At 36.7% G+C, this 16,558-nt stretch overlaps 3 protein-coding genes across 9 annotated transcripts in view; 1 reads left to right on the forward strand and 2 right to left on the reverse strand.

Moving 5' to 3' along the window:
- Nucleotides 1-16,558, forward strand: part of LOC134816349 (phosphatidylinositol 5-phosphate 4-kinase type-2 alpha-like) — a 110,487-nt gene that overhangs the window by 14,020 nt on the left and 79,909 nt on the right. The window lies entirely within an intron of this gene.
- On the reverse strand, nucleotides 4,610-7,972 carry LOC134817193 (transcription factor MafG-like). The gene is made up of 5 exons (XM_063826334.1): nucleotides 6,953-7,972; nucleotides 6,585-6,716; nucleotides 6,334-6,441; nucleotides 6,052-6,174; nucleotides 4,610-5,521 (listed from the first exon to the last, which is right to left on the reverse strand). Exons 1-5 carry the CDS (start codon nucleotides 7,133-7,135, stop codon nucleotides 5,387-5,389), a joined length of 681 nt encoding a protein of 226 aa, XP_063682404.1. The 5' UTR covers nucleotides 7,136-7,972; the 3' UTR covers nucleotides 4,610-5,386.
- LOC134816451 (TM2 domain-containing protein 3-like) lies at nucleotides 7,336-15,271 on the reverse strand. The gene is made up of 8 exons (XM_063825293.1): nucleotides 15,220-15,271; nucleotides 10,435-10,518; nucleotides 10,089-10,204; nucleotides 9,851-9,941; nucleotides 9,552-9,647; nucleotides 9,301-9,370; nucleotides 8,900-9,005; nucleotides 7,336-8,580 (listed from the first exon to the last, which is right to left on the reverse strand). The coding sequence occupies exons 2-8, from the start codon at nucleotides 10,516-10,518 to the stop codon at nucleotides 8,484-8,486; spliced, it is 660 nt and encodes a 219-aa protein (XP_063681363.1). The 5' UTR covers nucleotides 15,220-15,271; the 3' UTR covers nucleotides 7,336-8,483.

Here is a 16,558-nt window from a genome sequence, read left to right on the forward strand (position 1 = left end):
TATTATACAATACCCAACGAAGAGCTAGCAACTATATCCGACAGCTGCGGAGAGTGGTAACGGAAGCGAAATATTTAACTTTATAATTGGTTTGGGGGAGCTGTAAACCAATTATCTAATCACCTCGAAGTAAAAAGAGGAATGCGTCTAAACTCGGACTTGAAATGATATATGATTTAGTTAAGATACGTCAAGAGGTAATCGGATGATCTGATGAATCACTTTACACTCGACTACCAGGTTTTTTGTTAGGGACTGGCCTAAACTCCAAAGTACCAGCCATTACCTGGGGACCCCATGCTATAATGTTCATGAACAACCGCCGCGAATATATAGATTCAACGGAATGATCATAGGCTGAGCGCCGCCTTGATTCACGATGTCAATCCTTCGCAGCTCGGTGAGGCACAGTGGTGCATCTCGCCGATCTACCGAAGTGGTTGCGAGAAGCATTATTTGATGCGCGCGCGACCCAGTAGTGCATCGCGCTACAAAGCGCCGCCCAGTAAACCAGCCAATGTTTACTCAAAAATATATAAAATGTAATAATTATTATCAATTACAAGTCAAAAAATCACACAAGATTAAATATTGTGACTTACTTAAAGTTAAACACGTTTTTTAGAAATAAATGGCCCTGAGGGATTATCCAGATCCAAACCCTTTACTCTGACCCCAATCATATTCCTAACTAGATTCTTATCTGGAGTATATACTTATAGTTATACTAATAGTAATAGTTATATGCTAAAACCCTAAGGCTAACCATAACTAAACGACCCGTGCTATATCTCCTCCGAAAGCACATCCAATTTGATACGTAGGAAATATTTGAATAACTTGCTTTATTTTGTACGTTGACGTCATGTTTAGGATACCAAAATCAAAAATTGAACGGAGAATAGTTAAAGATCAAAGATCGAATGAGTAAAAACTGTATTTACTTTTAGTTTTAGCGCTCGCTCTCATATCTAAATGTCTTGTTATCACTAAAGACACGTCACCAATCACAATAACAAGGAATATACAATACCCCATGAAGAGCTAGCAACTATATCCGACAGCTGTGGAGACTGGTAACGGAAGCGAAATATTTAACTTTATAATTGGTTTGGGGGAGCTGTAAACCAATTATCTAATCTGTAATCACCTCGAAATGAGGAATGCGTCTAAACTCGGACTTGAAATGATATATGATTTAGTTAAGATACGTCAAGAGGTAATCGGATGATCTGATGAATAACTCTACACTCGACTATCAGGTTTGTTTGTTAGGGACCGGCCAAAGTACTATAGCCAATGTTATGTTTACTCAAAAATATATATAATAATTATTATCTATTATTATTAAAAGTCAAAAACTCATACAAGATTAGATATTGTGACTTACTTAATGAGTTAAACACGTAATTCTTTAGAAATAAATGGCTCTAAGAGATTATTCAGATCCAAACTCTCTACTCTGACCCCTGCAATCTTATTCCTAACTAAATTCTTATCTGGAGTATCACAGTGCTGGCAAGCACGACCGTTGCATTTATTGTGGGTATACTATGTTCCCCATTTACTATTATACCCCCTTTACTATTATACCCCCTTTACTATTATACCCCCTTTGGTACACGTTACAAGCCTCTTTTGTGCACGCGAAGCGTGCACTGCGGCCGGAGGCGGCGGCCGAAGGCCGCCGCCTCCGGCAGGAGTTTTCCAGGCATTAAGACTCATCGAAAGTCGTTAAGCAGAATTATTTTTAGTTCAAAACATTCTAATTTGATGTCAAAGATGACAGGAATAAAAAATAGTTATGTTGAGATTTTTAAGAAATTTGCATAAAATACTCGCCAGCACTGTTATACGAAATTCGGTAAAAAACCCAAAATCGCCATATTCAGGTGCCTTAAAAACCATGTTAAAATTGAGTTAGAGATCTGAAATTTTTCAGGGCGTCTAGACGTTGATCAAATCGACTGCAAAAAAAGTTTCAGGTTTCAGGAGTATCGGGAAATGGGTTTTCTAGAACCCCTGTTTTACGACAGATTGTCGTGATATATATATATATATATACATACATATTCAGGGATAGACGCTTTGCCAGTCAATTGTAGCCTGTATTTAATTGTCCATAGATTCAAAAGTATAAAAGATAAAGCCATTTCCGACCACAGGTCTTGCAAATAATTGTTTACACTTTAGTTTACATTGTATACAAAAATTATTTGACGTCATAAACACCCCTTGATGACGTCATCAAGTTAACCGTTTTTAAAACTTGATTTTTGACAAAGTAATAACTTTTACAATTAATTTTAAACCATTAAGGAGTAATTTTATTCAAAATCTGAGGAGATTTTCACCTTAGATAATTGTTCAAGCATTCTGAAAATCTACCGGAAAGTTTTTCTAGCTTGCTCCTTCATAAAGATATTCGTCATTGAAGTTTGTGCTTTTTTGAAGAATTATTTTATAAAAACGTCAATTTTGCGATTTAGTATTCTCTGGTGTTGGGCCATGCCTTGAGTTGAGGAGCTCAGTTCTGCTTCCTATAGGTATAAATTGTGCATTAGGCTAGTTTTGAAGTTGAAAATCGAAAAGTTGCACACGTGGGGACACGCCCAAATTGATAGAAAATTGCTAAAATCACTGAAAATTGCTGTTTTCGTCATTTTCGGTCAACTTTAGAGTGCCGTTGTGATTACAGTTCTTCTTGAAATACTTTGAAACTTTGCATGCTTATCAAGCTATATATAAAACAATTACATGAAAAAATTTACGGCGATTCAATATTGGATGCGCACGCAACGTCCGCTCAAAGTTTGCACGTGCGAAAGGTGAGAATTTTGCTCATTCGTGATTTCCAACAAATTCTGCTTTGCCACGACAGTTTAATGTCATTATATATGAATTTAATGCCAACTTGAATGAGTATTAGGTGGCATATTCAGTCAGTGATCGACCGATATGCTTACCTAAACACAAGGAAATGTTTTTAAAGGAAAATTTCGAAATCGTTGAAACTTCCTCCTTATTAATTAATGAAGATATCAGTTTATATTTCGACTTTATAAAGTACCCTGACATTATAATCAAAAAGAGATGATATTTTACCAAAACCCATATTCATGGGTAGAGTGGACCGCTGCCAGTGTCTCTCTTTCCCAAACAAAAGGAAATGATATTAATTTGATTGACCGTTCTCAAATGCAAAATGATACCGAGAATGAAATCGGTCGCTCGCTTTTCCCATTCATTTACAATTGTAATAGATTAAGAAGATCTACCCAAAGGCAGCTGTACTCGGCAATAAAGATTCAATAAACTTCAGCTAATTCAATAAGCAATAACTACTACCCTTACCCCGAAATACTAGGTATCGATCCGAACGCAACCCAAAGAGATTTTTACAGCATCTGACTGATGTAATCAATCGAAATTTATTACAATTCGTAAACCGTGAATGAATGGAAAAAGCGAGCGACCGATTTCATTCTCGGTATCATTTTGCATTTGAGAACGGTCAATCAAATTAATATCATTTCCTTTTGTTTGGGAAAGAGAGACACTGGCAGCGGTCCACTCTACCCATGAATATGGGTTTTGGTAAAATATACTTATACTTAAAGTTATATGCTAAAACCCAAACCATAACTAAACGACCCGCGTTATATCTCCACCGAAAGCACATCCAATTTGATACGTATGTGGTATGAAATATTTGTGTAACTTGCTTTATTCTGCACGTTGACGTCATATTTATGCCAAAATTGAACGGGGAATAGTTTAAGATCAAAGATCGAATGAGTAAAAACCGTATTTAGTTTTACTTTTAGCGCTCGCTCTCATATCTAAATATCTTATTTATATCACTTGAGACACGTCACCAATCGCAATAACAAGGATATATAATAGTTAACGAAGAGCTAGCAACTTGAACTATATAAGACAGCTTTGGACCCAGAAAATTTTACTGGCTGGCCGTGTTACTAAAGGTGGTCATTTTTCAATAGCACGTTTGTCAGCGCGTGACGTAAAGTTCGCTGATCGCACGCTTACCTGGGGACCTCATATCAGGCTATTAGTATTATATTTATGTTCATAATCATAGAGATTCGGCGGAATGACAGGCTGAGATCGGCCCAGTAAATCGCACGCGTGTTACAATCTGAATTCAGCCATGAAGTCATGCATGGCAACTTCATTGATTTGCAAAGTTAAAAAGCTGCGATCTTTTATTTGGCCCAAAATCATACTTTTCAGGATAACTCAAAATCTACGTTGTCTTCAATTTTCCTCCTGGGGAGGTAACCTTAGTTTTACGAAACGAACTTTTGTTGAAAACCAGACGTTTCTATCTCTTTTATTTTTAAAGTTAGGCTCCTACCAGTTAGGTTTTCTGGGTGCAGTATCATCATTAAACGAGAACAGAGAAACGGATATTATATAATTTTTTATCACGTCGTGACCCCCACGCGACGGTCGTTTCACTATGGTAGAGTTTCTACGATACAGGGGGAGCCGCGCAGTCGTGTGCGGCGGGTCATACAACGTATGACAAATATAATCATGATGGAGTAATTGAATCTAGTTCAAACTCAAGGAAAACAACCTGGATAAAACTTGGATTTAAAACAACTAAAATGGGATAATCAAATACAGCATGGTTAACACAAATAAATAATTAAACTTGTACAAACGCAAAATCATAAATCTACTCAAACATGCAATACGTTACATAAAATTTCCTAAACAGCCATGTCTATTACCGCAGGAAAGTTTGTAATATCAACGTGCTTCAACATTTAATGGTAGTTATTGAAAAGCACAACTCAAAAATATTTAGTATTCTAAAAAATCAAACTGATCATGATGTGTATGGATAAATCATGCAATAGAACTTATATTAAAGAATATTCAATAAAGAGCTTTCAGAGAAAAAGGTTTAGCAGGATGAACAGTGAACGTAAAGTTTAAAGAAGTCTGTGAAACGCCTTATTGTTTAACATTTAAAATCATGAAAAATCGTTATTAAAATATCTACAATCTACAGTTTGAGTCATCGAAAAGAACATGAGATTATAAATTAAAGCATGAACGAAAAAGTCACCCAGTTTTGAGTTTGACCAGCAAGTATAATAAAATAACTAACTTAATGCCACGTGATTTAAAGAACGTACACTGCATTGCTCAACATCGCGTCTTTTTGTTTTAGGCTTGAATTTCTAAGCAAACAGTATACTTTGTACTTATGTATTTTTATTCATCTTGAGAAAATCTGGACCATCCCGAAGAATTTTCTCTGGGATCTAGGGTATTCGCTGAACTGGCGAACTGTATTGCTTGTGACTTCTTAGATCGTCTCAAGTTTGGTCGAGACACAAGGATTTCAGCTTCAAGGATGGTTAAAACCAGGGAAATCAGTTTTGATGTTATGCTGATCAGCGAATTGGAGCAGCATCGCCAGTTTCTGGTTCATCTCGGCTGTATTCCGGCTCACTTTTTCTGACTCCTGATCTTGGCACGCTAACTGAAATAGGATAAGGTTTAATCACCAGGATTTAACTCGTTATCGTTGGCCCTTTTGGAACTACTAAAATACAGTGGCATATACTCAACCTTCTAAACTAAAATCAACATTTCCAATTTTTCACACCATGCTCCAAGCTACTCTAAATGCAACATTCAAGAACTTTCATTCCCCTCTAATAACTCAATACCCCCCCCCCCCCCCCACTAAAAGTTATGTTACAGAATCGCTCAGTAAACTAATCCACTTAACAGTTTGAAAAGTAATCCAATTAAAGTATAAAGACTGTCTACAGTTAGTCTGCATACCAAGGTCAAGGAAAAATAAACGTCATCTAGATGATAACTGGAGTTTTATTGTTTAATTGAATGAACCTGCAGTCTGGTTTTCATGAAAAAACTACACTCAAGTTTCCTAGAGTGGAAGAGGCTGGAATGGCATTAAAACAAACGTGCAAAACATAGTAACAAACAGTGAAGTCACACTACGTGACGTCACAATCTCGTGATGTCACTGTGACAGAAACTCACCTCTTGTTCAAGCTCGGTGATTTCCTCTTCCAGTACTGAGATGGTCGCGACACGCTTGTGTCTGCTCAGTTTAGCGTATGTTCTGTTCTTAAGCCGGCGTCTCAGCTGTTTTAATCTCACCACCTGGACACATGATAACATTAAACTCTCGGTACCGATTACTAACGTCATATACCTATATTTTTCAAAGTGAGTTGTCCAACAAGAGTTTTCTTAATGACAATACTAAGAGTTTATTACCAGGTCTATAAAAATGATATTTCCAATGAAAGTTCTCTTTACCTCGGTCCTGTTCATTCCCCGGAGCTGTTTGTTAAGATCCTTGATACTCAGGTTAACCAGAGTGCTGATATCCATTGGACCTCGTGATGTCGCACACTCGGGGCTTTTCTGTATAGAAGACAAAGATTGGATAAACGCAGTAATATATAAACAATGTTTAAATTAACGGTTTCGTTCGTATAAATGAGATAAGAATATCGAATCGTTACTTTTGAAACGGATAAATATATACTCAATACACTTAACCGTACCGGTAAGGGTTTGAAAGAAGGTTGTTTGTACATCTGATCAAGATTTGACTGTTGTCTGAGCAAGTTCAGTATCTCTGGTGTTAGCGTAATCTTTGGAGGCGGACTGAGCGAGGGTATCAGAGTCGGAGATACCTGCGAAATTATTAGTTTAAGTTGTAGGCAACGTGTATGTAGCGGAATCGGAAAAGTGTTCGCTCCTTTTAACCATCATGTCAATCAGTCGAATAAAGAAGGCGACATTAATACATACGTCATACATGTATATTGCATATATACAGAAACTCAAAATGAACCAGAAAGACATTAAAAAGTAAGAACGGAAAGAATTACTCAATTAAAAAAACAGCATCATAAATTAAATGTCCTACCGATAGCAGTTTAGGAGTAAAACTCTTGGGTTCAGGAGGAGAAAGAGGTCGGTTGAAGAAAGCAGGATTAACCCGGTTGAGGTCGAGAGTAAAGTTCCATGGCTGCATGAACTGTAAGAAATTCCTTGGCGGAGCCAAGACCGCTGGACGGGGCGGAATCATTTGAAACGCACTCGTCGTCATTTTTTACTAAAAATAACGATGTTAGCTCATCTTTTACAAAACTTATTTATTCCATTTGAATTTTCAATTGAATTTATTTTATTGGATATTTATTCACCTTTAGTCCAGTATTACGATATTTTCAATCATAATTCCAACAATTGAACTATGGCAAATTTTGTGGTTTAAGTTTTGCGTTTTTACAAGTGAAAAAATTACTTAAATTATTTTTACCAAATAACTAAAAAACAAATCAAATATTCAGATCGTTTCAAACTAGCAGAAGTGCCCGGCAATAAAAAAGTTAAACAAAAAATTATAACTTAAAAAGTGGTTAACACAAATAAGGCATGATGAACCGTGAAAATGGTGCAACTGAAAGTATCTAAAGTCAACCTAGTCTTATATATCATGTTTATGGTCTGAGCCAATAACAGCACGGTAACGCGTGACACATCGCGACGTCACCAGGACTAGGAAAATTCAAAATAGTAACGGGGGTATTAATAATTTTCTCCAGATATTAGCCTAGTTAATTGGGTGCCAAGCGAGAATTGACCTACAAATTTGAGCGACCAATCAGAGAGATGTGCTTGTGGCGGAGAACCAATGGGAAGTGAGGATTACTCCTTCAACAAGTGCTCATTAAGAGCGGGCTGGTAATCTGGACAGAGTTACAAGTAGAAGTGTGATACGGATACGTACCTATTGATCCTAATGAATTGTTGTATAAGAGGAGGTGGTCGCGAGCATGATAAGGTTTCTTGGGACTAGCCCCAAACTTAACAACCGGAAAAACCATTAAATTAAGTTCCCCCAACACCCTTAAACCCAAGAAATTTGACCTCCTCAGCTTCGAAACATTGCAAGTTGAAATAATTCGTTTTTCTATTCAGTAATTATGGCTGGCAAGATGGGATTGCTGGTCGGATTAATTGGCAATGTCCTGGCGCCAAGCATTCCCGGACAATAATCAGGAAATTCATCAACCGATATAAAATTACAGAGCGAACCGATATCCGCAACATTAATCTCACTCCGACTCACTGCTAAAATATCATTAAAATGCTAAAAAAAGGAGCACATGAAATGTCTATTTCCAAATGAACTATGGTCGGTCTGGTGCAATGTGAAATCTAAATCTAAAATTGTCGTCTGAAAGTCTACTGTTCAGTCATTCGTTAACTCAGATTTCTCAAAGTAAATTCAGTAAAATTCTCGCTGCTCCTTCAGCATACCAAATGCATCCTCTTCATATAAAATACTGCTCCTCCGTAAAAACTGTTGCTCCTTCATAAAAACACCGTATGGTGATTGGTTACCTGTTTTTAGAACGTTCTTCTACATGCGTTACTGTCACGTGTTACTGTCACGTGAGTATATATAAGGAGTTATCCGCCGGTGAAACATATCCGACACTGATAAAGATAATATCAACTATAGTCCACACTCCTAGACCTCCGAACCTGAAACGGAGTTAAGGTGAAGATAAGCAAACTTAATGTTTAAAAAGGCTGTCTTAAAGTTAAATGACCGTCAACTGGCTATCCCGTGAAATGAAGCTAAGTAGTTTTTAAAGGTTTTTGTAAACCGTCAACTAATAGCTAACTCAATTTCAAAGAAGGCTAACTACGGCTAGCTAAACGTTTACTAAAGGTCAACTAATGGATAACAAAAGGTTAGAAAGCGGTTGAAGGCCAGCTAAAGCTTAACTGAATATGTTAACTAAAGTTTAACTATATGTTAACTGAAGATCAACGAAAACATAACTAAAACTTAACATACGAGAACAGTTTGCCGAGACCCTCTCTCCAGTATCCCAGGTAGAATCTATCAGCTCCGAACCCTCCAAGGGTGATAGACAGGATCAGTGCAGTGCTCCAGCTTTTACCTGTAGTAGTTAAGGTCAGGACTAAACTTAAACTTTTATTTTACTCAAGCGACCAATTCACTTCTCTAGATATTATATTCTATAATTGTACTGTGATGAAATATTTTAACGAGTGTCCAGCGCCGGAGAGAGCAAAAAATATTGGAATGAGAAGGAGCCTCAGAATTCGATAAATTGGAATGCAAATTAAAATTCAAATGTAGAAGTATACTCTAGTACCAGCAACAGCCAACAGATAATCAAACTGAAAGATGAAAATTATAGAATTTCATAGTAAACTGCAGTCATACAGTACCGGTTGTAAAACTGCAGGTAACTTTTCGAGAGAAGATGCGGGGCGGCTTGCAGATAACCTCATGGTTCACCTGAGGAATGAGGGTAGGAATGTGACAATGATTTAAAAGCAAAGTTCTGAAGAAATCTACCTCAAGCTCCGGATCATTAATTGGCAGTTTAAAATTCTTCAAATATAGTGAACCGCGAACTAAAAGGTGAAATCAGAAGGGTGGTTTGGTTGGTGGTTGAGATGATTGCAAGAAATCTCACCTCGCAGCTGACTTTGATTTTACGAGATCTTCTGTCTGAACTCTTAGGATTACATTCGTGGTTATCATTCTTACACGTGTAATACTTCTCATCCATCTGAAGTGGCGGTTATAATGATGGCGGTTATATTATAATGGTTGTTAAAATATAATCAGTAAAGAAAAGGGAATTAGTTGTCGGCGGTCGCAAAAAACCTAGCAACAACTTTGGAGCCGAATCACAGTTACCATTTTCTAATTCTTGATCACAAAATATCGACGTTCAATGATGAATGATCTAAATAAGTTTAAAATGCTAGCCTGGAAGCAGTATTTGCACTGAGATTCCCTGGACAGCTCGTCTTTGCATTGTTCGGGGATGAGATGCTCGCATTCCGGCGAATATGATATACTGAGAAGTGATCCAATGATTTCTTGGTAAATTTTTCTAGTTATCAGGAAGCTAATTAATTAATCAATCAATTTACGAACGGAGAGGTGAAATTGTATCACAACAAAGTACAGAAGAACAAAAATAAAACCCCACAAAACTGCTCACTTGAAAGTGACGTTAGCCCCGTAGTGACAACTTTCGTAGGTTTCGGAATGTTTTTCGATTGTGAAGCAGCTAACTGGAATCATATCACAAGGTAGCTCGGGGTCCTGTAGATGAATCTGAAAATATTGTCATTAAATTAACGATTTGAGCGATGCGATATTGTTCATATCTGGGACGGAAAAACATAATTTCAGTAGATTTAAATTAGAAAGAAACACTAAATACAATTAGTAAGATTGTGTAACCTATCTCAATTATCTTCACATGATTGGGATGCCACAACTCATAACATCAAGCAAATTGCAGAGTCTGGTCTAGTAATGGTCAAAGCTAAAACAGAACGTACCTTGCAAGGTTCTGGACAAGCCGAGTCGTCTCCCATAGCAACTGTTGCTAGGCAGCAGATAACAAACAGTGCAGAGTTGCTCATCTGAAAATAGTTTCATTTGAAAATTCAAAACTAGATATTAAGGAGCTGGGATTGTCAGTATGTAGTGTCCGTCGGATCAGTCTGAAATTGTCAGTCATCTGGCGGAATCTCACGAGTGAGATTTATGGGCGGATTTAAGTAAGCTACGGATATCTCTGTCCCAATTCTTTTGGAAAATTTGTGGAAAATAGGAAATATTCGTGTTACGAAAAGAAGCGTGCCAGAAGGAGCTATTAGAAGCTATTAGAATGTGTTAAAGAGCATAAATTATACGATACAAAACACAATTAATGGCTTAAAGCTGGAGTTAAACGCCAATCCAAGGCGACTTAAACCGTATCGCGTAAGATTAAGTCATGCATTTTCCCACGTAGACCGCACGATATGCGTGTAATGGCATTGTCGCGCACACCACGAGCTTTGCACGTGGGCGAATATATGGTCACGTGACCGTTTTCTGGAGTCACGTGCTACATTGAGTTCTGTATAACTACTAAATGCCATTGTGATAAGAACTTCATGCGTGGGAAATACTAAGCAGGAAAAAATGTCACATAGCCTTTCGACCCCCCGATATTCTGGTGGGGGATGTACTGGTAGAAATTTGTACAATTTTTAACCTTTGAAAAATGAGTTAGATCTTAATTTGCCAAATTTCCAACACATTGAGTAAGTGGGTAGAAACAAATTCTAGAAGGTCGAATAAATTTATGCCCTATCACAAACAAAACGGACATTGTATCTTCTATTCACCAATATTCAGTTTTCATACTAGGATCAGAATCTGAACAGTGATTTCCAGAGAGAAATTTGTATTTTCACGTTCGACCGCATTTTTAATCACTGCACTACTTTTCGTAACTCATTTCGATCAATATTAAAATCATACACCCATTTACTTCCCAAAAATATCTGGCCAAAAATTATCGAAACCCTAAAACATCGCTGTGCATGAAAAAAAAACTCCAATTGCTCTTAATTGTTCTAACGGACACCCCAAGTTGTTCCACTCAGTTCCAGACGATTGATCCCCATTAGTCCATTAACGGTCGTAGTGGGGCGTGACACAATTCCCAAACTCAGACACTACAAATTGCTAGCACGCTCCAAGCCGCACGTGCGTTGCCAGGGCAACACGTGAGGGGGCCCTGCTCCAGGGCTCAATTACCAGGAAGTGCCACTTATCTCTGGGCTAGAGGTTTTTACTGTAAATGTAGTGCCCTGATTAATCGGGCTTGATTGATTGATTGAGCCCTAAGTTGTGGGATATGGCAGTACTTCTTGCATATTCGAGGGATCTTATTGGTCTAGAGGGATGATACTTGTTTTTGATTGGTGGGTGTTACATTGGTAGCTGTTAGAGGGTGATGATTAATTCTACTTCAGGGTTAGGTGACACTTAGTGTAGGGAGTTGTAGCTGAGCTGTGAAGCAGTGTTATTATGAAGAGAGGGGGGAGGTATAAATAGGAAAACCGATCATTTTTTGGTTGGATGTAAATAATCATGAAGTAATTGAATAATCCCAGTACTCCTATTTATCTATGTATTCCAAAGACTCTATTTCTTGTTTTTTTAAACTTATGGATAAGAAAAGCTAAATTAGGTTGTTAGTTAGAAATTGCTAAATTTTCGCAATAAGATGCCTCGTCACCCAAACTGTTAATGAATCTACAATTTATTCTCAACAGAACAAGTGAAGTCCACGCGAAGTTAATCACGGCATCTTCCTTTACTTCCGCAAATACAGCAACTCTGCACGTGCGACACCGTTACTATGGTTACCAATGCAAGTTCCTGTTTACGCTCTGTAAATTTTCACGATTACTGATGGTTTAGAGTCAATGGATTCGATGAAGCCCTACTAATAGTTAGTGAGGAAAATTAATTTATATCCCGGCCCTGCCAACATCTCTCCAGGATTGCTTAATTTTACAGCGCGCTTAAAATTTAATTGAGCTTATCCTATTGATTATTAGGTTGAATTACTGAGCGTGGTTCACGGATATGGACTGGAAGCCATCAAACTTAGCTCCACGAGTCTCAATAGGATAACCGAAAGCAATTTATTAGATGCCCAACAAATTGATAAATGATAAATTAATTGTCAGCTTTGTGGTTGAAAATTTCAGTTAGGATGCATGGCTGAATAGCTAGTTTATGCAGTACTTCTTAATGTTCAAACTTCAGACCTTCAATTATTTCCACCGAATTATTCGTTAAAAATGTTTAAATAATTTTAAATTGATATAGTAAAAACATGCAACATTGAAACCTTAGGAAAGGACAATTATTTTTATTTTTCATTCAATCATGGTGAACTTATTATTAAATAGTAATATTAAATGGTTCAACGCATTAAAGAAGCGGGGATTGTGGCGACCTTTAGTATACAAGGAACTGATGTTTTTAGTAAGGTGCACTTTCGGTAAAATGGGAAAAAATTACAATTTTTAAAAACACAACTTTTTCAGAAACTCTGTCCAGGTGAAAATGGCAAAAACGGTGAGACAATTTTCGGCATAGACTCTTTTGATCAACATGATAGTATGTTGCGTGGTCATAGCAATGGAACTGCTGAAAAAGTCAAAACTGCATTTCCATGCAAACGAGCTAATATACTGCTTTTCGACCAGAAAGCAGCTTGATCAATTGTTTAGCAACACAAATCTTCACATTGGGAAGGGGATTATTAAAACTATTGGATAGCGAATACCTCTCGCATTTTACATTAGTCGTGTTTCAAACACAAGGAAATAATTTTTGTACATTTCCGTTGTATTCCGTACTTTTGCACAAGCTTCTTGTTTAACCTAACACGCCAGATCACTGAAGCTAGTACTAAACAATCAATTGTTTCTTTTGTTCAGAAACTCTGTCCAGGTGAAAATGGCAAAAACGGTGAGACAATTTTCGGCATAGACTCTTTTGATCAACATGATAGTATGTTGCGTGGTCATAGCAATGGAACTGCTGAAAAAGTCAAAACTGCATTTCCATGCAAACGAGCTAATATACTGCTTTTCGACCAGAAAGCAGCTTGATCAATTGTTTAGCAACACAAATCTTCACATTGGGAAGGGGATTATTAAAACTATTGGATAGCGAATACCTCTCGCATTTTACATTAGTCGTGTTTCAAACACAAGGAAATAATTTTTGTACATTTCCGTTGTATTCCGTACTTTTGCACAAGCTTCTTGTTTAACCTAACACGCCAGATCACTGAAGCTAGTACTAAACAATCAATTGTTTCTTTTGTTCAAGTGGGTGATCTTTAAAATGTTGGTAAACTCGAAACTGTTTGAACAACTTCACGGTGAATCCCTAATGTATTCAGTTACTTGCCTGTATTCGACTGAAACAGTTAGTCTCACTCGTAATACCATATCAGGGGAGAATTCTCTCAATCTATTAACTTTTCTAATCTTATAAATTTCATCGACTTTTCCACCATGGTATTTGGTAATGTTTCTCATCATTTTGTCATGACATATTAATAATGGCTATTCTAACATAGACGTGGGTAATTGGGGACTAGGAGAGTGGAGCACGCTGTTTTAGTCGCGTGACGGCTATCAAACTAATCTGATGTAGGCCTCTACCAACAAAATCTTATAAATTGCTGACAGGAGGCCTCCCTATGTGCATAGACCCAGTCATATTATTTCGGAGATGGCAGCCAAAAGTAAAGCAACAAATTGTTTGGCAACTTTCCGTCCGCCGTTCTACGAGGCAAGATTTTATATGAAACTACTAATAAGAAACAGACATGATACAGAATTTGTTGTTTGCAGTTTGTTTACTGTTTATCATAATCTTTCGGGATTTTTATATGCAGCTCTCTGTACTAAAAAACATTCCACTGGTTTGCACATTTGATTGCACAAAATTGCTGCTATTTGATATTTCCTCCCAGTAAATTATAGAAGGGGTTCTGATAAAAATTATGAGGTGATGATGATAATTGCACCTCATTATATAATTGCGCAGCTAAATAGTAAATTAAATAAAGTCACGTGTAACAAGTCTTGCCAGCTGTTTCACACATTAGCTGAATGTCATTTGGCGATCGCGCGCAAAGTTTGTGTTATTGGTCTGCTTAAAAAGGAGTGGCTAGGTTTAAAATGTCAAAAGGAAGAACGAATTAATATAACGGGCCAAGACGATAAACAAGTTTGTTATTTTGGCAGTAGGGTATCACGAGTAATATAAAACAGTAATCAGTGAAATTTTTAATAAAAGCTTAAACTATACCAAGTTTCGACCACAGATAAAATGCTAAGACCGGCAGAATCATCAAAAAAAAGAAATAGTCCAAATTTGAGATTATCTCACTGCATGTTACTTTGATAAATGTCAAAGCACTATTTCTCGGAGAAATAGAAACTCTAGAAATCGTAATTCTGCCCGTACAATAGTCTATATTAATGGGATCTTGAAGCACAAGTCACAAGTTCCCTTTATTGTACAATATTTGCAGAATCTCATGATAGAATTTTGTTTTATATGTCACGGTCCCCTGAGTCCACATTCTGTTGACGAACAATGGAAAAATAAATCCATTCAGTTGGTTATTCCTTCTGAGAAACGTTCGATGAAAGGTGGCATCAGTCAATTTAGAAAGTTTCACAAAAGTTAACTTAATAAACGTTCTGATCGATAAATAAATTAAGTATTATTTAACAAGCTAAGTAGCTTACCTCTTTGCAAATAATGAACTGGAGTAGCTGATCTCTTTTTTACATTGTGCCTAGCAATATGTTTAAAATTATTTTCAAACGATTTGTTAATTATGATAAGAATTCTCCAAAGTTTAATATGTTCAAGATGAGAAATTTCTTAGTCATGTCCATTCATGTTTTTGTATTTTTAACCATCAATTGAATTTCGAGACGGCATGAATATCCATTTAGAAATATAAAATAGTTAATTAATAATTATGTATATATATAAATACTTAATTTGGCGATTAATATTTTCTTAAATGAGTTTGTTGTCTTTACGTTGTCTTAATGTTGTCTTATTGTTGTCTTAATGTTGTCTTAATGTTGTCTTAATGTTGTCTTAATGTTGTCTTAATGTTGTCTTAATGTTGTCTTAATATTGTCTTAATGTTATCTTAATGTTGTCTTAATGTTGTCTTAATGTTGTCTTAATGTTGCCTTAATGTTGTCTTAATGCTGTCTTAATGTTGTATTAATATTTTATCATATTTTGTTGTCTTATCGGTGTTTGTTGTCTTAATGTTGTCTTATTATTGTTTTAATGTCGTTTTTTTGTTGTCTTAATGTTGCCTTAATGTTTGCTTTAATGTTGCCTTAATGTTGTTTTAATGTTGTCTTATCGTTTGTTGTCTTATTGGTGTTTGTTGCGTTAATGTTGTTTTAATGTTGTCTTATTGTTGTCTTAATGTTGTCTTATTGTTGCTTCGGTGTTCGTTCTAGTGGCCTACTTTTTTGTCCAGAAATACAGGGTGGGCCAAAAGTCAGTACCCATACGTTGGCCTTAATAGCTCCGCCGTGTTTTATATTTGAGAGCTGTTGCTTTGCAGATGGCATACTGTACTTACTGGTTCGAGGATTCCGTCGTCAAAATTTGAAAATTCGAATATTTTAGACCACGCCCATTCAATATTAAAACACCTATATTGTTTTCTCTGAACATGCTGAACGCCTGATTTTTTCCGAGACGGTAGATTATCAAATGTTGCATATGATCTGAAAACATGAGGCAAAACGGATTAGAAATGACGAAGTTATCAAGCATTTTCTGTATCTCGTTAACAATATTGACTGGATGATTATGTGACACCGTGACACGACACCTTAATTGGGCACCCTTAACAATTCCCATAATGTTTAACGGGGTAGTTAACGGGGGAACCTTATCACGTGATTAGGTAAACCAATCACCTGATCACACGTAATGAATAAACTCGTTATGCTTCATATCTCGGTCATCTGAGAAGCTACAGTTCTAATTCTTTCAGGACAAACGTAATTCGAATGGCCAAACACAATTCAATAACATTTAGCTTGA

This window comes from Bolinopsis microptera, chromosome 6, assembly GCF_026151205.1.
Source record: "Bolinopsis microptera isolate Bmic1 chromosome 6, MBARI_Bmic_1.0, whole genome shotgun sequence".
NCBI lineage: Eukaryota > Metazoa > Ctenophora > Tentaculata > Lobata > Bolinopsidae > Bolinopsis > Bolinopsis microptera.

What these genes read in the sequence shown, in the direction of transcription:
- LOC134817193 (XM_063826334.1), bottom strand. Translation starts at nt 7,135, where the DNA reads ATGACGACGAGTGCGTTTCAAATGATTCCGCCCCGTCCAGCGGTCTTG. An exon ending in TTACTCCTAAACTGCTATCG is followed by an intron (nt 6,717 to 6,952) that starts GTAGGACATTTA and finishes ATAATTTCGCAG; the next exon opens with GTATCTCCGACTCTGATACC. An exon ending in CTTCTTTCAAACCCTTACCG is followed by an intron (nt 6,442 to 6,584) that starts GTACGGTTAAGT and finishes TCTTCTATACAG; the next exon opens with AAAAGCCCCGAGTGTGCGAC.
- LOC134816451 (XM_063825293.1), bottom strand. Translation starts at nt 10,518, where the DNA reads ATGAGCAACTCTGCACTGTTTGTTATCTGCTGCCTAGCAACAGTTGCT. An exon ending in AGTGCAAATACTGCTTCCAG is followed by an intron (nt 9,648 to 9,850) that starts GCTAGCATTTTA and finishes CCGCCACTTCAG; the next exon opens with ATGGATGAGAAGTATTACAC. An exon ending in AAATCAAAGTCAGCTGCGAG is followed by an intron (nt 9,371 to 9,551) that starts GTGAGATTTCTT and finishes CTCATTCCTCAG; the next exon opens with GTGAACCATGAGGTTATCTG.